Genomic DNA, 16453 nt, shown 5'->3' with positions numbered 1-16453 from the left:
CATTTATAAGTGAAGATATTGACAATTGGAAAAGATCTCAACACGTCCCATTTTGCCCGACCCTCCCATAGGAATTAATCTATGAATTCAGTAGCGAAGCGGTAAAACGGTTTAAAGTAGAAAACTCGATTAGATTCGGAATTCTAATTTTTTTCTCAATTTAATTATCGTTTTGGTTTTTCAAAGAAGAAATGTTTAAAAATCAGGATTTAACCCAGTGTCTTATGTGAAAATCAACATTTCCATTGTAATCAGAGATTAAAATCTAAATTGTTTTTCATTAGATGTGAAAAAATCAAGAATTTTTTTGACCCCTCATAAAAAATAACCCACCGTTTTGCAAACAAGTTTTAGTATTTATTTATAAGAGGGAAATGTCTGAAAAAATATCAATCTTTTGCGAAATTTAATTTAGATAATACTGACTGGGTATGAATTTTTTCAATTTTTTTCCATGCAATTTAGTTGAAAAATTTAAAAACTGAATATATCCAAAAGTACAGCGTAGCCTGGCCGAAGGGTAGATCTACTTGAAGTTCATTTTGACGATTGGCCATTTTTCAATGAATATCTCGAAATCTAAGGGGAATGGCAAAACTTTTGTCATGATCTTTTCTGTAGCCCTCAATTTGCTCTACAAAAAAGGTCTTGAAGAAAATCTCGTTATTTCCTCTCGATTCGGAGATATTCCTCGAAAAGTCAGCTAAGAGCTAAATCAACTTGAACCATTTTACCGCTTCGCTACTGAATTTATTTTCTAATTGGCCCGACACGTTAGATCTCTAACCCCTGAACACTGACAAAGTCACTTGGTTTTATGACTCCCCACTCGTTAAATTTAAGAGAGCCGCAGATTCTTAAAAACTAAAACTTTTTATTCTCTGTGAATGTTCACCATTGATCGCAGGATTTCCACTGCAAGCCAAACGATAGTATCAACTTTTTCCCAGAAACCCGTAAAAATTGACACTCCCGTTGCTAAACAACGAAATAATCAAGCGCTTTGATAACTTCGAAGGTCTCGGAGTATCACTATCAACTTTTTCCCGTTTCAGATAAGACACTAAGCTGTCGCAGACGAGTTGTCAACGGTTAACCACCTGTCCATACCTGGATTCAGAGTTATTGAATTGGAATCTACACCGGAAAGCAATCGAATCATGAATGCAACACTAAGGATATTTCTCATTCTCCTCAAGAAAAACTTTCAAGTTCGCAAGAGATGTTGGTTTCGGAGCATCGCAGTGCAACTGATCATTCCAATGGGTCTATTCTTCATCGGACAGAGTGTTGGATTATTCGCTGAAGGCCCACCGGAATTCGAAAATACCACAACTTACTATCCAGTTCAACCCAAGCAAGAAATTTTGTGGGGATTCTATTGGTTAGAGCAGCTTCGTTTCACACCAGAAACACGTGCAACGATCCAGTTGGTGGAGTACACGCGAGTGTGTCTAGGAAGTTATCGACTCAATGTTAGTGGTGCTGTCGATGAGGAAACAATGGTGCAGCAGTTAACCAAGGACTATGCTGAGGATGCCTATATTTCTAGTAAATCTGTGGGAATCGTTTTTGAAACTGTTGTTGGAGATTCCATGCCACGTCATTTCAAATACAAAATTAGGACAGGTAATCCGCTGCAGGGAGATTTGTACGACCCGCGAGAAAATGGAAACATGGCGAATGAATTTCAATATTCTAGCACTTTGGCCATACAATTATGTCTTGATGAAGCGTACATCAACTGGGTGTCAGAGAGTTCCTCAGGACCTAGAAGGTACACGCCGAAGATCTCAATCCAACAGATGCCTTATCCTCCGTACACAAAGGCTGATAAAGGACTGCCAATCGGAGGACAGTTTTTTTCGGAAATTATAAAATTCATTTTCCTGATCATTCTGTGCATTGAAATCGGTTACCCTTCGAGTGAAAAATATATTGGGATTAATGTTCTCATGTCTGTCAATGGAGTCACCACGAAGATGAATCTCTTCAGCTGGTTTGTCACTGGAGCAGTTTTCAGTATTTTTTACCTCGTTCCGTTTGTGGTGATCATGGGACACTTCGGACCGAATCGTGTTATTCCATTTTTGACGCACGGCGATCCGGTCATTGTGTGGCTGGTGTTTTTCTTCAACTTCTGCCATGTACTCTCCTTCGGGTACCATCTGTCGTCATATTTTTGGAAACGTAAGTTGATGGAAGTGTGGTGAAGTTTATGAAGAGTGAATAGGGATTTGTGAAAATTAGAAACACGCACGAACACATTTGAAGTAGCTCTACCCTTCGGCCGGGCTACGCTGTACTTTTGGATATTTTCAGTTTTTAAATTTTTCAACTAAATTGCATGGAAAAAATTTGAAAAAATTCATACCCAGTCAGTATTATCTAAATTAAATTTCGCAAAATATTGATGTTTTCAAACATTTTCCTCTTATAAATAAATAATAAAACTTGTTTGCAAAACGGTGGATTATTTTTTATGAGGTGTCAAAGAAATTCTTGATTTTTTCACATCTCATGAAAAAAAATTCAGATTTTAATCTTTGATTTCAATGGAAATGTTGATTTGCACATAAGACACTGGGTTAAATCCTGATTCTTAAACATTTCTTCTTTGAAAAACCAAAACGATAATTAAATTGGGAAAAAATTAGAATTCCGAATCTAATCGAGTTTTCTGCAATTTTTTTGCAGTTTTCAATAATTTTTTAATTTACCGTAAGGGTAGAGCTACTTTAACCCCTCACGGGCGGCGTCGATACCATGCATCGACTCATAAACTTGTCCTATCGGTCGGGGTCAATGCATGGTATCGACCCTTTCCATGAACAGTAAAAAATCATTTTTTCGCATTCTAAGAGACTTATTGACATTTGGAAGAGATATTTGGAAAGTCAATGGAATTGTCTCCGCAGTGAACTATTTTATTTTATTTTTTTCAATGCATTTGTAATTTTTTTTTCTATGAACAAAGGTTGTAGATGAAAATTTTGCATCCAGCCGATTCAATCATATCAACCCTAGACTGGTCACCATGCGAGGGAATTGCCGCAACACGTCGTTTTATTCACTTTTCCATCGACTGGTTGACCGGAAAAATTTGAGAAAAATTGAATTCGTCAATTGAAGTATCTGGAAAATTCTAGTATTTTTTTTTCAATATTGTATCCTTAATTCTGAGAGAAAAAAAAATTATCTCCAATAGGTGAACAATTTTTTCCCGTGTCAAATAAAATTGCCTGTTGCGCGACGTTGCTGGGAACTCGCTAAACGCGCCCGGGAAGTGTAGAGTGGATTCGGCAACGCTGGAGCCCAAATAACACGGCGGCACTCTCCCGGGAAGGTGATTAAAGTCGCATTTTCCCGTCAAATACTAGATCAAATACTAGAATTTCCCAAATACTTCAATTGACGAATTCAATTTTTCTCAAATTTTTCCGGTCAACCAGTCGATGGCAAGGTGAATAAAACGACGTGTTGCGGCAATTCCCTCGTATGGTGACCAGTCTAGGGTTAACATCAGGGATAGTCATATTCATAAATCATAATTACCGTTAAATTTTGAAGCCGTCAATTAGTTAACATCACTCTTAAACCTTCAATTATTCAAGTAACCGTCAATTTAAATATTCAAATTTTGAACTATTTTATTAATCAATAATTTAAGTAGGAAGATTGCCGATTATTTGATGATTATTAGAGGTACACACGAGACCCAACGAGATTTCACTTTGGAGGTCTCGTTTTGCTCCAAAAACAATATGGAAATTTTCGAGACTGTCTCAGTCTCCAAACTCATAGCATTACCTCCCCTTTTCTCGACTCCAAGAGAATTTATCTTCTCTCGTTCTTTTTTTCTTATTTTTTACGTGTACGAGATCGAGACCGATACTGAAACTGAAACCAAACATACAAAACCGAAAAAAGTGGAGACTGTGACGAGACAAATTATCTCAAATTCATGACCAGACGATAAGATACTAGGCCTTTTGCGACTGAGAGAGTTCCAAAAATTTCCATGCTTTTTAAAGCGAGACAATCTCTTCAAAGTAGAGTCTCGCCTGGGTCTCGTGCGCAGCTCTAATGATTATAATTGATAATCACTTCTAAGAAATTGGAAATATTCACTTAATGTAAAATTTACAGTTTTATATTATTAAATATTTAAGTCACCATCAATCGGAAATTTACACTATTATCAATGTAAGTCGCAAATCCTTTGAATATTGAAGAAATATAATACTCATGGCCAACCTTCATTGAAATGTTCAATAAAAAATATTTAATTGAAAAAGTCAATAGAATTCGATTTTTCTATATAACTTATTATCTTCAGATATTTTCCGTTGAATTTCTTCGGCTCAATGTTAAAAAATCTTATCCTGTTGAAAATAAAGACAAAATTGAATTAATGTGCCCCTTTATTACCTGTTCTAGCATCAAGAGGCATCCTGGCAACCTTCATGATTTACATCGTACTGAACAGTGCTATTACCTATTTCGCTACCTCTATTGCCATTCGACGATTCCTTCTGTATCTTGGTTTAATATGTCCAGGCATCCTCTTTCAAAGAATGTTCGAGGAAATAGTCATTTACGAGACGAAACTCATCGGCATCAACTGGTCAAATGTGTTCTCGGTCGGATCAACAGACGCCCCAGCAGAAGGAAGTGTGGGAGTGATGTTGATCTTCTCCATCATTGGTATCCTCATCAATTTTTACCTAGCTGTCTTCATTCACGTAGTGCATCCAGGCAAATATGGAGTGAGCCAAAACCCATTCTCTTATTTCCGAAGTAAGAAAAATATTCGGCAGGATGGAAACACAATTGACTTTGAAGGAACAAATAGCAAGGGTGAAGAATTTGAAGAAATCTCCGAAGGGACTTGTGAGCCAGGAATACGAATCAGAGGATTAAAAAAAACATACACAAAGGGTTTTTTTAAATCATCCAAAGTCGATGCACTGAAAGGAGTCTCAATAGATTTTTATAAAAGTCAAATAACAGCTCTACTCGGTCACAACGGCGCTGGTAAAACAACGATGATGTCTATTCTGTCTGGTTTAACAAGTTTAACCGAGGGTATAATCCTCATAGACGGTAAGAACATTCAGCAAGACCCATTCAGCATAAAGAACAAGATTGGCCTCTGTCCGCAGGAGAACATGGTCTTTCCAGAATTGACAGTTTATCAACACCTCTTCTTCTTCGGAACTCTGAAAGTCCGTAATAAATCGAAACACGCATTAGAATCTGAAATTGACATTTTATTGAATAAAGTAAATCTAACAGAGAAACGGAATGTCATTCCGAAACAGTTATCAGGAGGTCAAAAGAGAAGATTGTGCCTTGCGATGGCTGTCATCGGCGATGGAAATGTTGTAATACTAGATGAGCCGACCTCTGGAATGGATGCACAGAGTAAACGCGAAGTTTGGGATATTGTCCTCAAAATGAGGGGTCAGAAGACGATAATCATAAGCACCCACGACATGGAAGAGGCTGACATCCTTGGAGACAGGATAGCGATAATGCATGCAGGTAGATTGAAGAGTTACGGAACTTCAATGTTCCTGAAGAAGCTATATGGAGATGGTCAAGTGGAAGTGACATTGTCTGTTGAGCCTTGGTGTGATCCTTCAAGAATTATTCAAGAAATCAAAATACCTGCAGAATTATTAAACCAAGATGAGGGTAAAGTAGTTCTAGCAATTCCCCAGGTGGAATCATTGCCAGAGGCTCTGGATCATCTGGAGTCTTCGCGAACGGATTTAGGTATCACTGGAATGAGTGTTTCAATAATAACAATGGAGCAAGTATTCCTGAGGGTAAGTAGGGATGAAGCTGACGCAGTTGAATCGAGAGACCAGATTGAACACTCGAAAGTCATAGGTCTAGCATATTTCCGTCAGTGCTTTTCTGCGTTTTTGCGGAAGAAATTCACATCAGTACGGAAGAATCTCTGGCCATTCTGGTTGAGTTTACTATTCCCCTGCTTGGCATGTACAGTAATGCAGGCACCATTTGGAGGAATCAGCCAAAAGAGATCAATCGCATTAACGTTGAAATCTTACAGCACCCCGGAAGCTGTTGTTAAATCTTCAGATCCTACGTTGGCTTTTATGTACGTGAGTAGCATTAATCAATTCGGGGGGAGAACAGAGATAATCCGACAAGATTCGACCATGAGCGTCACGAGTCGTTTGTTAAAAGCAGCTCATGATGACATCGGCATGTATAGAAATGCATACATAGTCTCGGCTGAGTTTAATCAAACTGGTCCGAATATGACAGCTAATGGATTCTACTCAGGAACTGCGTATCTAGGAATTCCAATAACATTGAATGCCCTGTCGAATGCTATTTTGAAGGCTTCGACCAAGAACGAAGCTGACACGATTGAAGCTTCGGTGCAGCAGATTCAATTGCCCTGGGCCATGCCACAAAACGAGATAACCCAAGGTTGGATCTTTGCAGTGGTCATTATTATTCTCATGATACCAGCGATTGGTTTATATATGACTCAACCTCTCGAAGAAGCTCGTTCTGGAGTCAAACAGCTGCAAAATATGACTGGAGCTTCGAAATTTGCATATTGGGCCTCTATGTTTCTCTTTGATTTCTTCCAGTACATAATCTCCTGTCTACTGCTTCTTATTTTATTAGTACTAGCCGACAAATCGTTGGATACAAAATTCTTTGGTACAACCGAAATTCTTATGTCTATGGCGCTCATGTTTCTCCTGGGATTCAGCATGCTACCGTTCGTTTATTGCATCAGCTTCCTGAAAAGATCGTTAGCTGCTACAATAATAGTACAGCTAATTGCCCCAGTTGTATTTGCATTGACGGAATTGATACTTAACTTGATCGCGCTGAATGAGAAAACTGATTCTACCAAGAATTTGAAGGATGCTCTGACCCCAATCCTCCGACTGTACCCTCCTTTGAGTTTTCTGCATGGATACTCAGCGTTCTTCACAGTGGTATCGAAAAACGCCAGGTGTCGGAAGATGACTGACGAAGCCATTAATGTTTTGTGCGTCATTAAAGATCCGTGCTGTGGAAAACAGTGTATCAATGGTGAATGCAGAAATCCTTTTCCTTACTTCGCAGATAATCCAGTCGATTTTCTACCGAGTCTGTCTACCAGTATGATGTACCTTGCGGCATCGTTCTTTCTATTCTGTGCAATCATTGTTGTAATTGAACAGCGGATTTTCCAGAGGATTATCATGATGTTTAGGAAAAAGGACTCCCAGGAGACCAATACTGCAGAAATGGATGAATTGGTAGTGAAGGAGAAGAAAATTGTTGCTGATGATGTGAGAAAAAGAATGATGGAAATTTCTGATGATGAGAGTGAGAACATATTCCTGGCCCACGATTTGAGAAAGAGATATGGAAGACTTGAAGTGGTGAGAGGGATCAGTTTCAGGGTGAAAGAGAGTGAATGTTTTGGATTGCTTGGGGTGAACGGCGCAGGAAAGAGTACGACGTTCAGAATGCTGATTGGCGAGGAACTCCCTAATGGTGGTCAGATGTGGTTGAAGAATTTCAATATTGAAAACAATCGAGTGAAATATCTGCAGAAAATGGGTTACTGTCCCCAGCACGATGCCATTATGGGGACTCTGAATTCGCGGGATCATTTGTACTTATTCGCAAAGCTTCGAGGCGTTCCAGAGGGTGAAGTGTATGACGTCGTTGAGAAATGGATTCGGAAGCTCAATCTTACTGCGTGCGCTGAGCAACCCAGTAGCACGTACAGCGGAGGGAATAAGAGGCGATTGAATATTGCAATGGCACTCATTGGTAATCCATCTTTAGTTCTGATGGATGAACCGACGACTGGTGTGGATCCGGCAGCTAGAAGATCACTGTGGAATACTCTGAAAACCTGCCAGGACTCGGGACAATCATTTATCCTCACTTCACACAGTATGGAGGAGTGCGAAGTACTGTGCAACCGACTCGTTATTATGGTGAAAGGTCAGCTAGTTTGCGTTGGTGCTACTCAAGAATTGAAACAACGCTTCGGGGCTGGTTACAATATTCACGTGAAACTCTTCCCCAATCGCAATTACGCAGACGTGGAGAATATTAAGAGAAAAATAGAGAGCAATTTGACGTGCAAATTAACGGATGAAAATTCAGGTTTTCTCAACTACCATGTCACAGACTCCAAAGCCACTTGGACGCTTATGTATTCACTGCTGAACGAGATGAAGAATTATTACAATTGTATCGAAGATTTTGCTGTCCTGTCTTCAACGCTGGAGCAATTGTTCATACAATTTGCCAGGGCGTCTGATGATGAACGGACCAATGATGAAGTGTCTAAAGGGTTAGAGAACGACGACACAGGAGCCTATGCTTAGCATTTCTTGTGCTCAAAAGGTAGTAAAATAATGGTCTTTTTCATTTTTACTTATCTGAATGAAAGGAATTCAACGAGTTTCCAATTATTTCTTCATTTTATTCTACTGAGGGCATCGTATTTGTCCATTATAATCATGCGTAATGTTAAATTTCGACACAGAGGATACGAAAAATTTCTATTGGTACTAACAGATTTAGGGAAATAGGTCCTCTAGGTAAAGTTACAATAGGAGTTCCCAACATTCTCATTGGATTAAAATAATTCATACATGCATTCCATAGATCCATAGTCTGTCAACCTTATATTCATGCCCAAATGATAAAAAACCAAAATGCAATAGATCTGAAACCATGAATCTGCGTCATTGTGATATTTTCGAATGGCCCACACTTCGAATGTCTACAATCAGTGGATAGGGCGAGGGGAAGGACCTAGTAGATTTTTTTAATCTATGGAGTAAAATTCCCCCTTTCCTTATTCGTAATTTTCCATCGACTGCTGGGCTAGTGTGGAGTCCGAAGTAAATGCAAAAGCTCAACTCCAATCAAAGTCTAGATGTCACGTCTCGATTTATGACGAATGTGAAACCAGCATCCACAAGTGTACGAGGGCAAATAGAATGTATCAGTAGTCAAGTGGGGAATCCTAATGAGTCTCCATATTTTTGTTTTCTCTGTTTATCTCAGAAGCAAGTGATTCTGAGGGAGAATTTCAAGAATTTTTTTTTTGTAACTGAAGAACACGTACGAAAAAATTGATAAAAAATCTTGCCCATTCACAATAGAATATTAATATTTCAATATTATTAAAATTCTATTGTAAAATCTATTTTTTCCATTCTTCTAAAGACAAATCTTCAATGGAGAACAATTGACAAATAGAAATTGATAGATTTCGATTTTTCTTTGCAACTGTTTCAATTCTATTGAAACATATTCTCTTGAAAGCTCTCAGCATAAATTTTCCAACATTTTCCTACTACTTTTATTTCATTTTTTTCCATCGAAAAATTCCACAGCAAAAAATCCTTAAAATATGAAGAAATCTTGAGGAATTCCTGCAGAAACCATCTCAATCGAATAAATTGTATAGAAAAATAAAAATTTATTGATTTTTCCCACCAAATATTGTCCTCAAACCATTTCCCTTTCTCAAAATACAGAGTAAAGCGGGAAAATTTCAAAATAAAATTGGCGAATGTATTTTTCAATAGAATTGCAATCGAGATTTCTAATGAATAATTTTTTTCGTACGTAAAATAGAAAAAAATGGACTTGTTCTGTTTCACCGTGTCTACTGATACAGTACCATTGACGAATTTCGTTCACAATATCTAAAAAAATCAAAACTCGTCTCTGAAAATCCCCAAAATGGAGTCGCTGGTTCCACCCTCGTATTCCAATTAATTCATTCACAAACAAAATGAAAGTTGAAGATCGTTTTCTTAAACATACGTACTGTATTGTACTGTATTGTTCCAGCTGTGATATGCAGCTCTGTATACAACCATTGCAAAGATTAGATAATGAAAAAATTATGCCTATATTTATGAGGGCAGGACTATTTGTACAAATAGCCATGACCTATTTATATTGTAACAGAATTTTAAAAAGCGTGAGTTTTCTAAAGTATTAATTATAAAAGTATTTATTTTTCTAATATTGAATAAACAAATAATTTGTAGTTCCAAATTGATGAAATATGCATCAAGAATTATAGTGAAATCGGTCAATATTTAATGCACTGTGTGCGGTTAAATAAGTACCTAGACATTATTCTTATCAATATATTTTCAATGTGTAGAATAGTCTACAAATGCAACTGGTTACTGGGTCAAATTATATACGGACAATAACGGCCGAACTATTCATTAAAACTTTTATCATTTTTAATATGCTGTGCAAATACCTTGCGGTTATTGTATATATGTTCAATATTCGTGTAACCAAATATACGTGTGAAAAATAATAGACTGTTTTCTCTACAAAACATTTTATTACTGTAAAAAAATAATCACAAGCGACGGAGAAGAGCAATGTCAATAGACTCAGCATCGCCCTTATAATTACATGAAATGAGATATACAGAGCATATATCGTCTATGTACACAAGTCTGTCTGCCATTGGGTAATAGTACGTAGAAAAAAAATATAACGAAGGAATGAGAACAGGGTCTGGCTTCATGAAAATGTCAATGACTGAGGTACACCTGGCTTAGTATTGATAGCCAGCATTACCACTCGTTTGATAGGAATTCGGCCCCTGGTAAAGAGAACCACCACCACTACCACCACCAACTCTACCTCCTTGTCCTGCAAAAAAAAAAACAAGTGGATAATCGCATTTTCTGTATATGAGTATAGTTTATGTTGCTAATTTGTCTCTATTTTTGAAATTTATTACTCTTATTTTTTATTGTTTTGAATAGTGACACCCATATGACTCTTATGAGCCTATATGACCCTCATATTGCCACATATGACCTCATATAACCCCCATATGACCCCGTACAACTTTTATATTACCCCATATAATTCATATATGACCTCCATATGACCTAAAGCTTCATATTGCTACTATGCAACTTAATAAATAGTGATGCTGTTTTCATCATCTTTGCACTTCATCGAGAAAGCATCAAAACAATCTTTTTGAGCCATGATTTCATTGATACGACTGTTAATTTTTCCAGTTTATCATGAAAAAAATGAAAAAAAAATAAGATCTCACAAACTATATGCTGTAGCTCAGTGATAGATGCGATCCGCATCATATTCTCATCATATTCCGCATCATCGCCACGATATCCCGCAAAAGAATATCTGTTCGATTGAAAGCAGAATTCATAGATGCAATAAAATATTCATATTGTTGGATACTCATTGATGCGAGACTTTCGCGGTGAGCAGTTTCTTGTTTACGACAAACGCAATTCTTCATCATTTGAACTGATTATTTTTCCATTGCAATTGTGAAAAAAAAATTATTTGCGCCAAATCCGAAGCGTTTGAACTAAACTAAAATTGAATTGTATGAAATCGATTTTGTCCCAAAAACATGTATTTTCTAAATTCGATAGAATAAACAAAATATACTATACTATAACAAAATCGATTTCATACAAGCCAATTTTGGTTTAGTTCAAATCGATATTAGTGTCTTACAATAGCATTTTCTTTTGCGACTATTCAATCGATGAACGATTTGGATCAATCATAGAATTTCTATTTCTTAGAAATTTTTTTTCTCAGTGTACCTCCGCCAAATCCACCCCCACGGCCCCTCCCAAATTCTCCCGTTATTTGAAATTCTCTTTTGATGAATGAATTTTTAATACTTATTGATGAAGCAGACTCTTCAGTTCGTGATTTTTAGAGTTCAACACGGAGAGAAATTTTTTAGAAAAATTCTAGTGCTAGCACGGGAAAAGAGGCGCAAAGTGACGACCAGGAAAAAATTTCAGTGCCGGCACTAGAAATTTTATTCGAGAAACCGTGAATTTTTCCCCGTATTTGTGTGAAAATTTCACAGAAATCCCCAGAAATTTTACCAGAAATACAAAGAAATTTTGTCTTAACAGCACTAGAATTTTTCACAGCCGGTGGATTGTGATTTTTTCTAGTACTCGTACTAGAATTTTTCTAGAAAATTTCCCTCCGTAAAATGAAACTGAAAATCGTGAATTCAAAAATTTGGAATATTTGTCCAAGAGTTGTTAAATATGTCATTATTATTGCCATTAATTATTCAATGTTTACTAAACCACAATAAATGGTCAAGAAAATCCATAATAAACAACACTCGAAAAAACGACTAGAAAATTAACGAAAAGAAAAATAGAAAGGGAAATGAATAAAATTCAAATGAAGAGCAATTAATTCATTGAGAGTTAAACTGAAGACAGAGATTCCCTAATTACCTCCGCCAAATCCACCCCCACGGCCCCTCTGTCCCGCCCCTCCGTCCTGATTCTCCCCTCTCGCCTCGGCAGCGAGCGAAAGTTCAACTCCCCTCTGAATCTCTGGAGGAATTGGTGGTGGTGTTGGGATGTGGGCCCCTTGAGCATGGAAACCGTCGGCATCAGCGGTGTAGGTAATCGTGTACTGTTGGCCATCGGGCCCAGTGTACGAGTAGGAACCACTGACAGCTTCATTGTCTCCTGCATGAAAAAAAAATTAGAAAAAGTTTTGCATTTTAGAAAATTCATGTAACAATTCCTGTCACCCTTCGATAGTTGACCATTTCTCTACTCGTAAGCATACCCATAGAAAAACCTTTTTATATATTTAAATATAAATAGGTTTTGAATTTTAAATATAAAAAATTTGTTTTAAAATTCATAGGAAAACGACGCGTTCACGGCAAAATTCTATTCAAAAATTCTGTTACTCTTCAGTCCATTCTATCAAAAAAAATCTTAAATGATTTAAGCCGGGACCTTTTTATCGAAAATATCTACTTTAAATCTTTTGATTTTTTTCTAGAAAATATATTCTATTAATCATAGAGTAGACATAGATTAATCATAAAAGTTACGGTTCGTTTTTTAGAAATTATTGTCACATTTTAGTTCCACCGAAATTTCAAGCATTTTCGTTGCTGTAAATTCAGTGTAATTTGGCACTGGGTATTAAACCTGAAATTTCATTATTTTTTCCCCAGAAATCGCATTCACTGTCGCTCTCCTGAAAATTACCACTCGACAGTCCACGAAATTTCAATTTTTTTCTAACAGTGATGTCACTGATTTCCCGGGACATATCGCCGATTTTTTTGTGAATCTATCATCAATTTTTATTTTATTTTCATCAAAAAAATGATACGAAAAAAACGTGGAAAATTTGAGCCACGGAATTTCTATAGAAAATATCTCAATAGGATAAGTTGTATAGAAAAATCGAATTCTATTGACTGTTCCCATAAAATATTTTGTATGGAACATATCAATAAAATCAGCCAAAAACTAAAAGAAAATTCAATGGAAATCCAATGGAAACCCCATTGTCTAGCGAATTCGCTAGGTTTTTCTATGAATTTTTTTCATCCGTGGTATGCTTATTGAAATAAAAATCCCCAGTAATAAACATTGAAATGGGAGGTAACGGATGAACAATTCACTCGCCTTGTGCCTGGCCCGTTTCTTGCACACTTATTCCATTTCCTGTTTCATAGCTGTACACATAGTTGCCATCGCCATTGTTCTCATTCGAGTACGAAACAATGGGTATTTGTGGTCCACCAGGACCGCCACCACCGCCAGGCTGTCCACCTGCGCCAGGACGACCGACTCCTGGACCTGGATTCAATTAAATCCAACTTACAAAGGAGAAATGTAAATTGTGGCCCTCTTCCGCAGACGTAACAGCGTTACAACAGAGACCATTAATTGTCTTCAGATGTGATCTAATTAAAGATAGAACAAACAAATGAAGTAATGGACAGGTAAGTACCTCCGAAGCCTCCACCTCCGGGTTGTCTGCCTGGAATACCACCACCTGGACTGGGCCTCGGCCCTGGAATCAATCCAGCTCCACCGGCTCCCGCTGCCCTTCCCGGGGGTAAGTACGTATTATCAAGGCGTGCCGTGTAGCAAGTACCAATTACCGCCAACAGCATTACCACGTACCTCTTAATTAAATGAGAAATGATTGTTTACTTACGGTGACTAATGACTACCTGTCACAAGTACAAATTTCTCACGATTATCGCAAAATTAACGGAGCGTTTGAAATACATTTAGATATCTTGGAATTCAAATTCAATATTTTAATGCTCTTGAACATAATTTTTCATCATACTGTACGAAAAAGTAACTTTTTACGTCCCTTTTCCACACATTGTGCTGAAACACATCGTTCGATACTCATGGGAAAACGATTTTTGGGCACGTGGGATCATATCACTCGCCTTCCGCCCGTGCTATAAACCCCCCACGAGTCAAAAAACACTTTGCCACACTCGTAACGAAATATACTAATTTTGACACTGCTGCTACGCTCACGTGGTGCCAAAAAGTGCCTTTTCATTTACTCGTTAATGAAAAGTAAACAAAAAGTCTTTTCGTTTACTTGTAAACGAAAAAGACACAGTTCGGCCACTTACTGCACGTAGCATTGTCCGTCAATAAACATTTTTCATCACACTGTCCGTAAAACGTCTTTTTACGACTAATTTACGAAAAATGATGTTCGTCAGTCGGCCGAAAACAACTTTTCTAACTCGTGTGATTGTATCCCTCGGTTTGACCTTGTGACAAAAATAGCTATTTTGACACTGCTGCTACGTTCAGCTCGTGCCGAAAAGTGCCTTTTCGTTTGCTCATAAACGAAACGACTTTTCGATTACTTTTAAACGAAAAAGGTGCAGTTCGGTCACTCGTTTAACGTAATATCACTGTCAAAAAATATTGTTCGATCCGTGTGAGACGGGAATTTTCAGCTCGTGTGTTTCAGGCTCGTAAAAAAATCCGTCTCACTCGTATCGAAATATACCATTTCTTAACACTGTCCGTAAACGGCGTTTGACGAATACGAAGTCCCGGAAAACTACTTTTAATGGATAGTGTGATGAAAATTAATATTTGACTACCCCTGCACATTTTTTTGTAAAGAAAAATAAAAACTTCACAAAAATGTAATTATCACTCCTAGATTCAAGATATTTCAAAAAAATTACGCGATCTAAAATTGCACGCATGAAAAAATTCAGTAGAAAACCCAGCGAAGTCGCTATAAAATTCTATTGGAATTCTATGGGGTTTCTATAGGATTTCTATTGGAATTCTATTGAAAAATTCTACTTGATTTTCGCGCTGATTCTATTGCATATTTGATAGGAAAAAGTCCATATACTTTGAATTTCTGTTTTGAATCTCTGATTTTGTTTACTAGAATTATTGGCCACAATTTCTCTAAAAATTTTCCGCGGATTTTGTTTTGTTTTGCATTACCAAATCCGAGCAGAAAATAGTATATTTCGTTACGAGTGCGGAAAAGTGACACTCAAAACTCGCCTAAAATTCTAAGAGAATTAGAATTTAGAGCGAAAAAATTTCCGCTTCACCCAGCCGGGAATCGAACCCGGGTCTCCCAGATACTCGCCTTCGGCTCGTGCTATTAACCTCCCACGAGCCAAAAAACACTTTTCCCACGAGTATCGAACGATATTTTTCATCACAATGTGCGGAAAAACATAGAAAATTGATGCCCAAGCATTGTTATAGAAAAAATCTCAAGAGAAAAATTCAAACACAAATTCGAAATCGATAAACTTTTTTTATCGAATATTCAATAGGATCAGCGCAAAAAACAAATAGAAATTTCCAAAAAGAATTCCAATTGAATTTTCTAGCGAATTCGCTAGTTTTTTTTTTTTTTAATGTTTCACCTCTTTGTTATTGAATTCCCAGTCCCTTCACTGACTTCTCCCCAGTTAACTCAATGAAATTACCCTGATTTCATAATGGTGATAAGTACACTGATAGCAGCTCTAATCGACTACTAATAAAATTGAGTTATTACCGTTGTCATGATGATCGCAATTGCTCTTTTCTAACTATTCTCTACGAACGGCTTTCCTCTTGATCCTTCCCCTCTTCGGCTCCTCTTTATGCTGTTCTTTGTGACTAAATAAGATATTTCTCGAGGAGTAAGACTCTTTTAGACTTGGAGAACCCAAGTTTGATCGTAATTGTGAATCTATCGGGATGAAGCGGATCTTATATACCCAGACAACGGGTTGAGTATCGTCTTCCTCCCACCCATTCAAAAAGTGATCGCATAAGTCCAGTGCATACCCCCCGATGGAATGAAGAAGAGTTACCAGAGCACTGTCTATAACGACTAGTGCTCACCTTGTTTGGGATACCTCGCATTACCGAGACTAGAGAAAAATTTAAGAGAGAAAGAGATGATATGGAAAAATTCAGTGTTAAAGTGAGATGAGCTGCGGTGTTAGAAGGAGATGATTGTACTGGAGCGAAATGATTGCGTCAGTCTCACCCGACGGATGATACAGATCGTCCGGGTACACTTCGTGGGGCCTCATGAAGGTCGGACCAATCGG

At 37.5% G+C, this 16453-nt stretch overlaps 2 protein-coding genes across 2 annotated transcripts; one reads left to right on the top strand and one right to left on the bottom strand.

The window, feature by feature from the left end:
- The first annotated feature begins 1067 nt into the window (after window positions 1–1067).
- On the top strand, window positions 1068–10357 carry LOC107036168 (retinal-specific ATP-binding cassette transporter). The gene is made up of 2 exons (XM_015253923.1): window positions 1068–2190; window positions 4441–10357. The coding sequence occupies exons 1-2, from the start codon at window positions 1161–1163 to the stop codon at window positions 8385–8387; spliced, it is 4977 nt and encodes a 1658-aa protein (XP_015109409.1). The 5' UTR covers window positions 1068–1160; the 3' UTR covers window positions 8388–10357.
- A 57-nt stretch (window positions 10358–10414) lies between these two features.
- Window positions 10415–16061, bottom strand: LOC107036114 (pupal cuticle protein 20). Its single transcript, XM_015253855.1, has 5 exons — window positions 15910–16061; window positions 13840–14017; window positions 13512–13685; window positions 12309–12548; window positions 10415–10701 (listed from the first exon to the last, which is right to left on the bottom strand). The coding sequence occupies exons 1-5, from the start codon at window positions 15916–15918 to the stop codon at window positions 10604–10606; spliced, it is 699 nt and encodes a 232-aa protein (XP_015109341.1). The 5' UTR covers window positions 15919–16061; the 3' UTR covers window positions 10415–10603.
- Between the last annotated feature and the right edge of the window lie 392 nt (window positions 16062–16453).

This window comes from Diachasma alloeum, unplaced genomic scaffold, assembly GCF_001412515.2.
Source record: "Diachasma alloeum isolate Michigan unplaced genomic scaffold, Dall2.0 Dall_scaffold_00206, whole genome shotgun sequence".
Classification (NCBI taxonomy): Eukaryota; Metazoa; Arthropoda; class Insecta; order Hymenoptera; family Braconidae; genus Diachasma; species Diachasma alloeum.
This window is presented reverse-complemented; position numbering and strand designations above follow the sequence as displayed.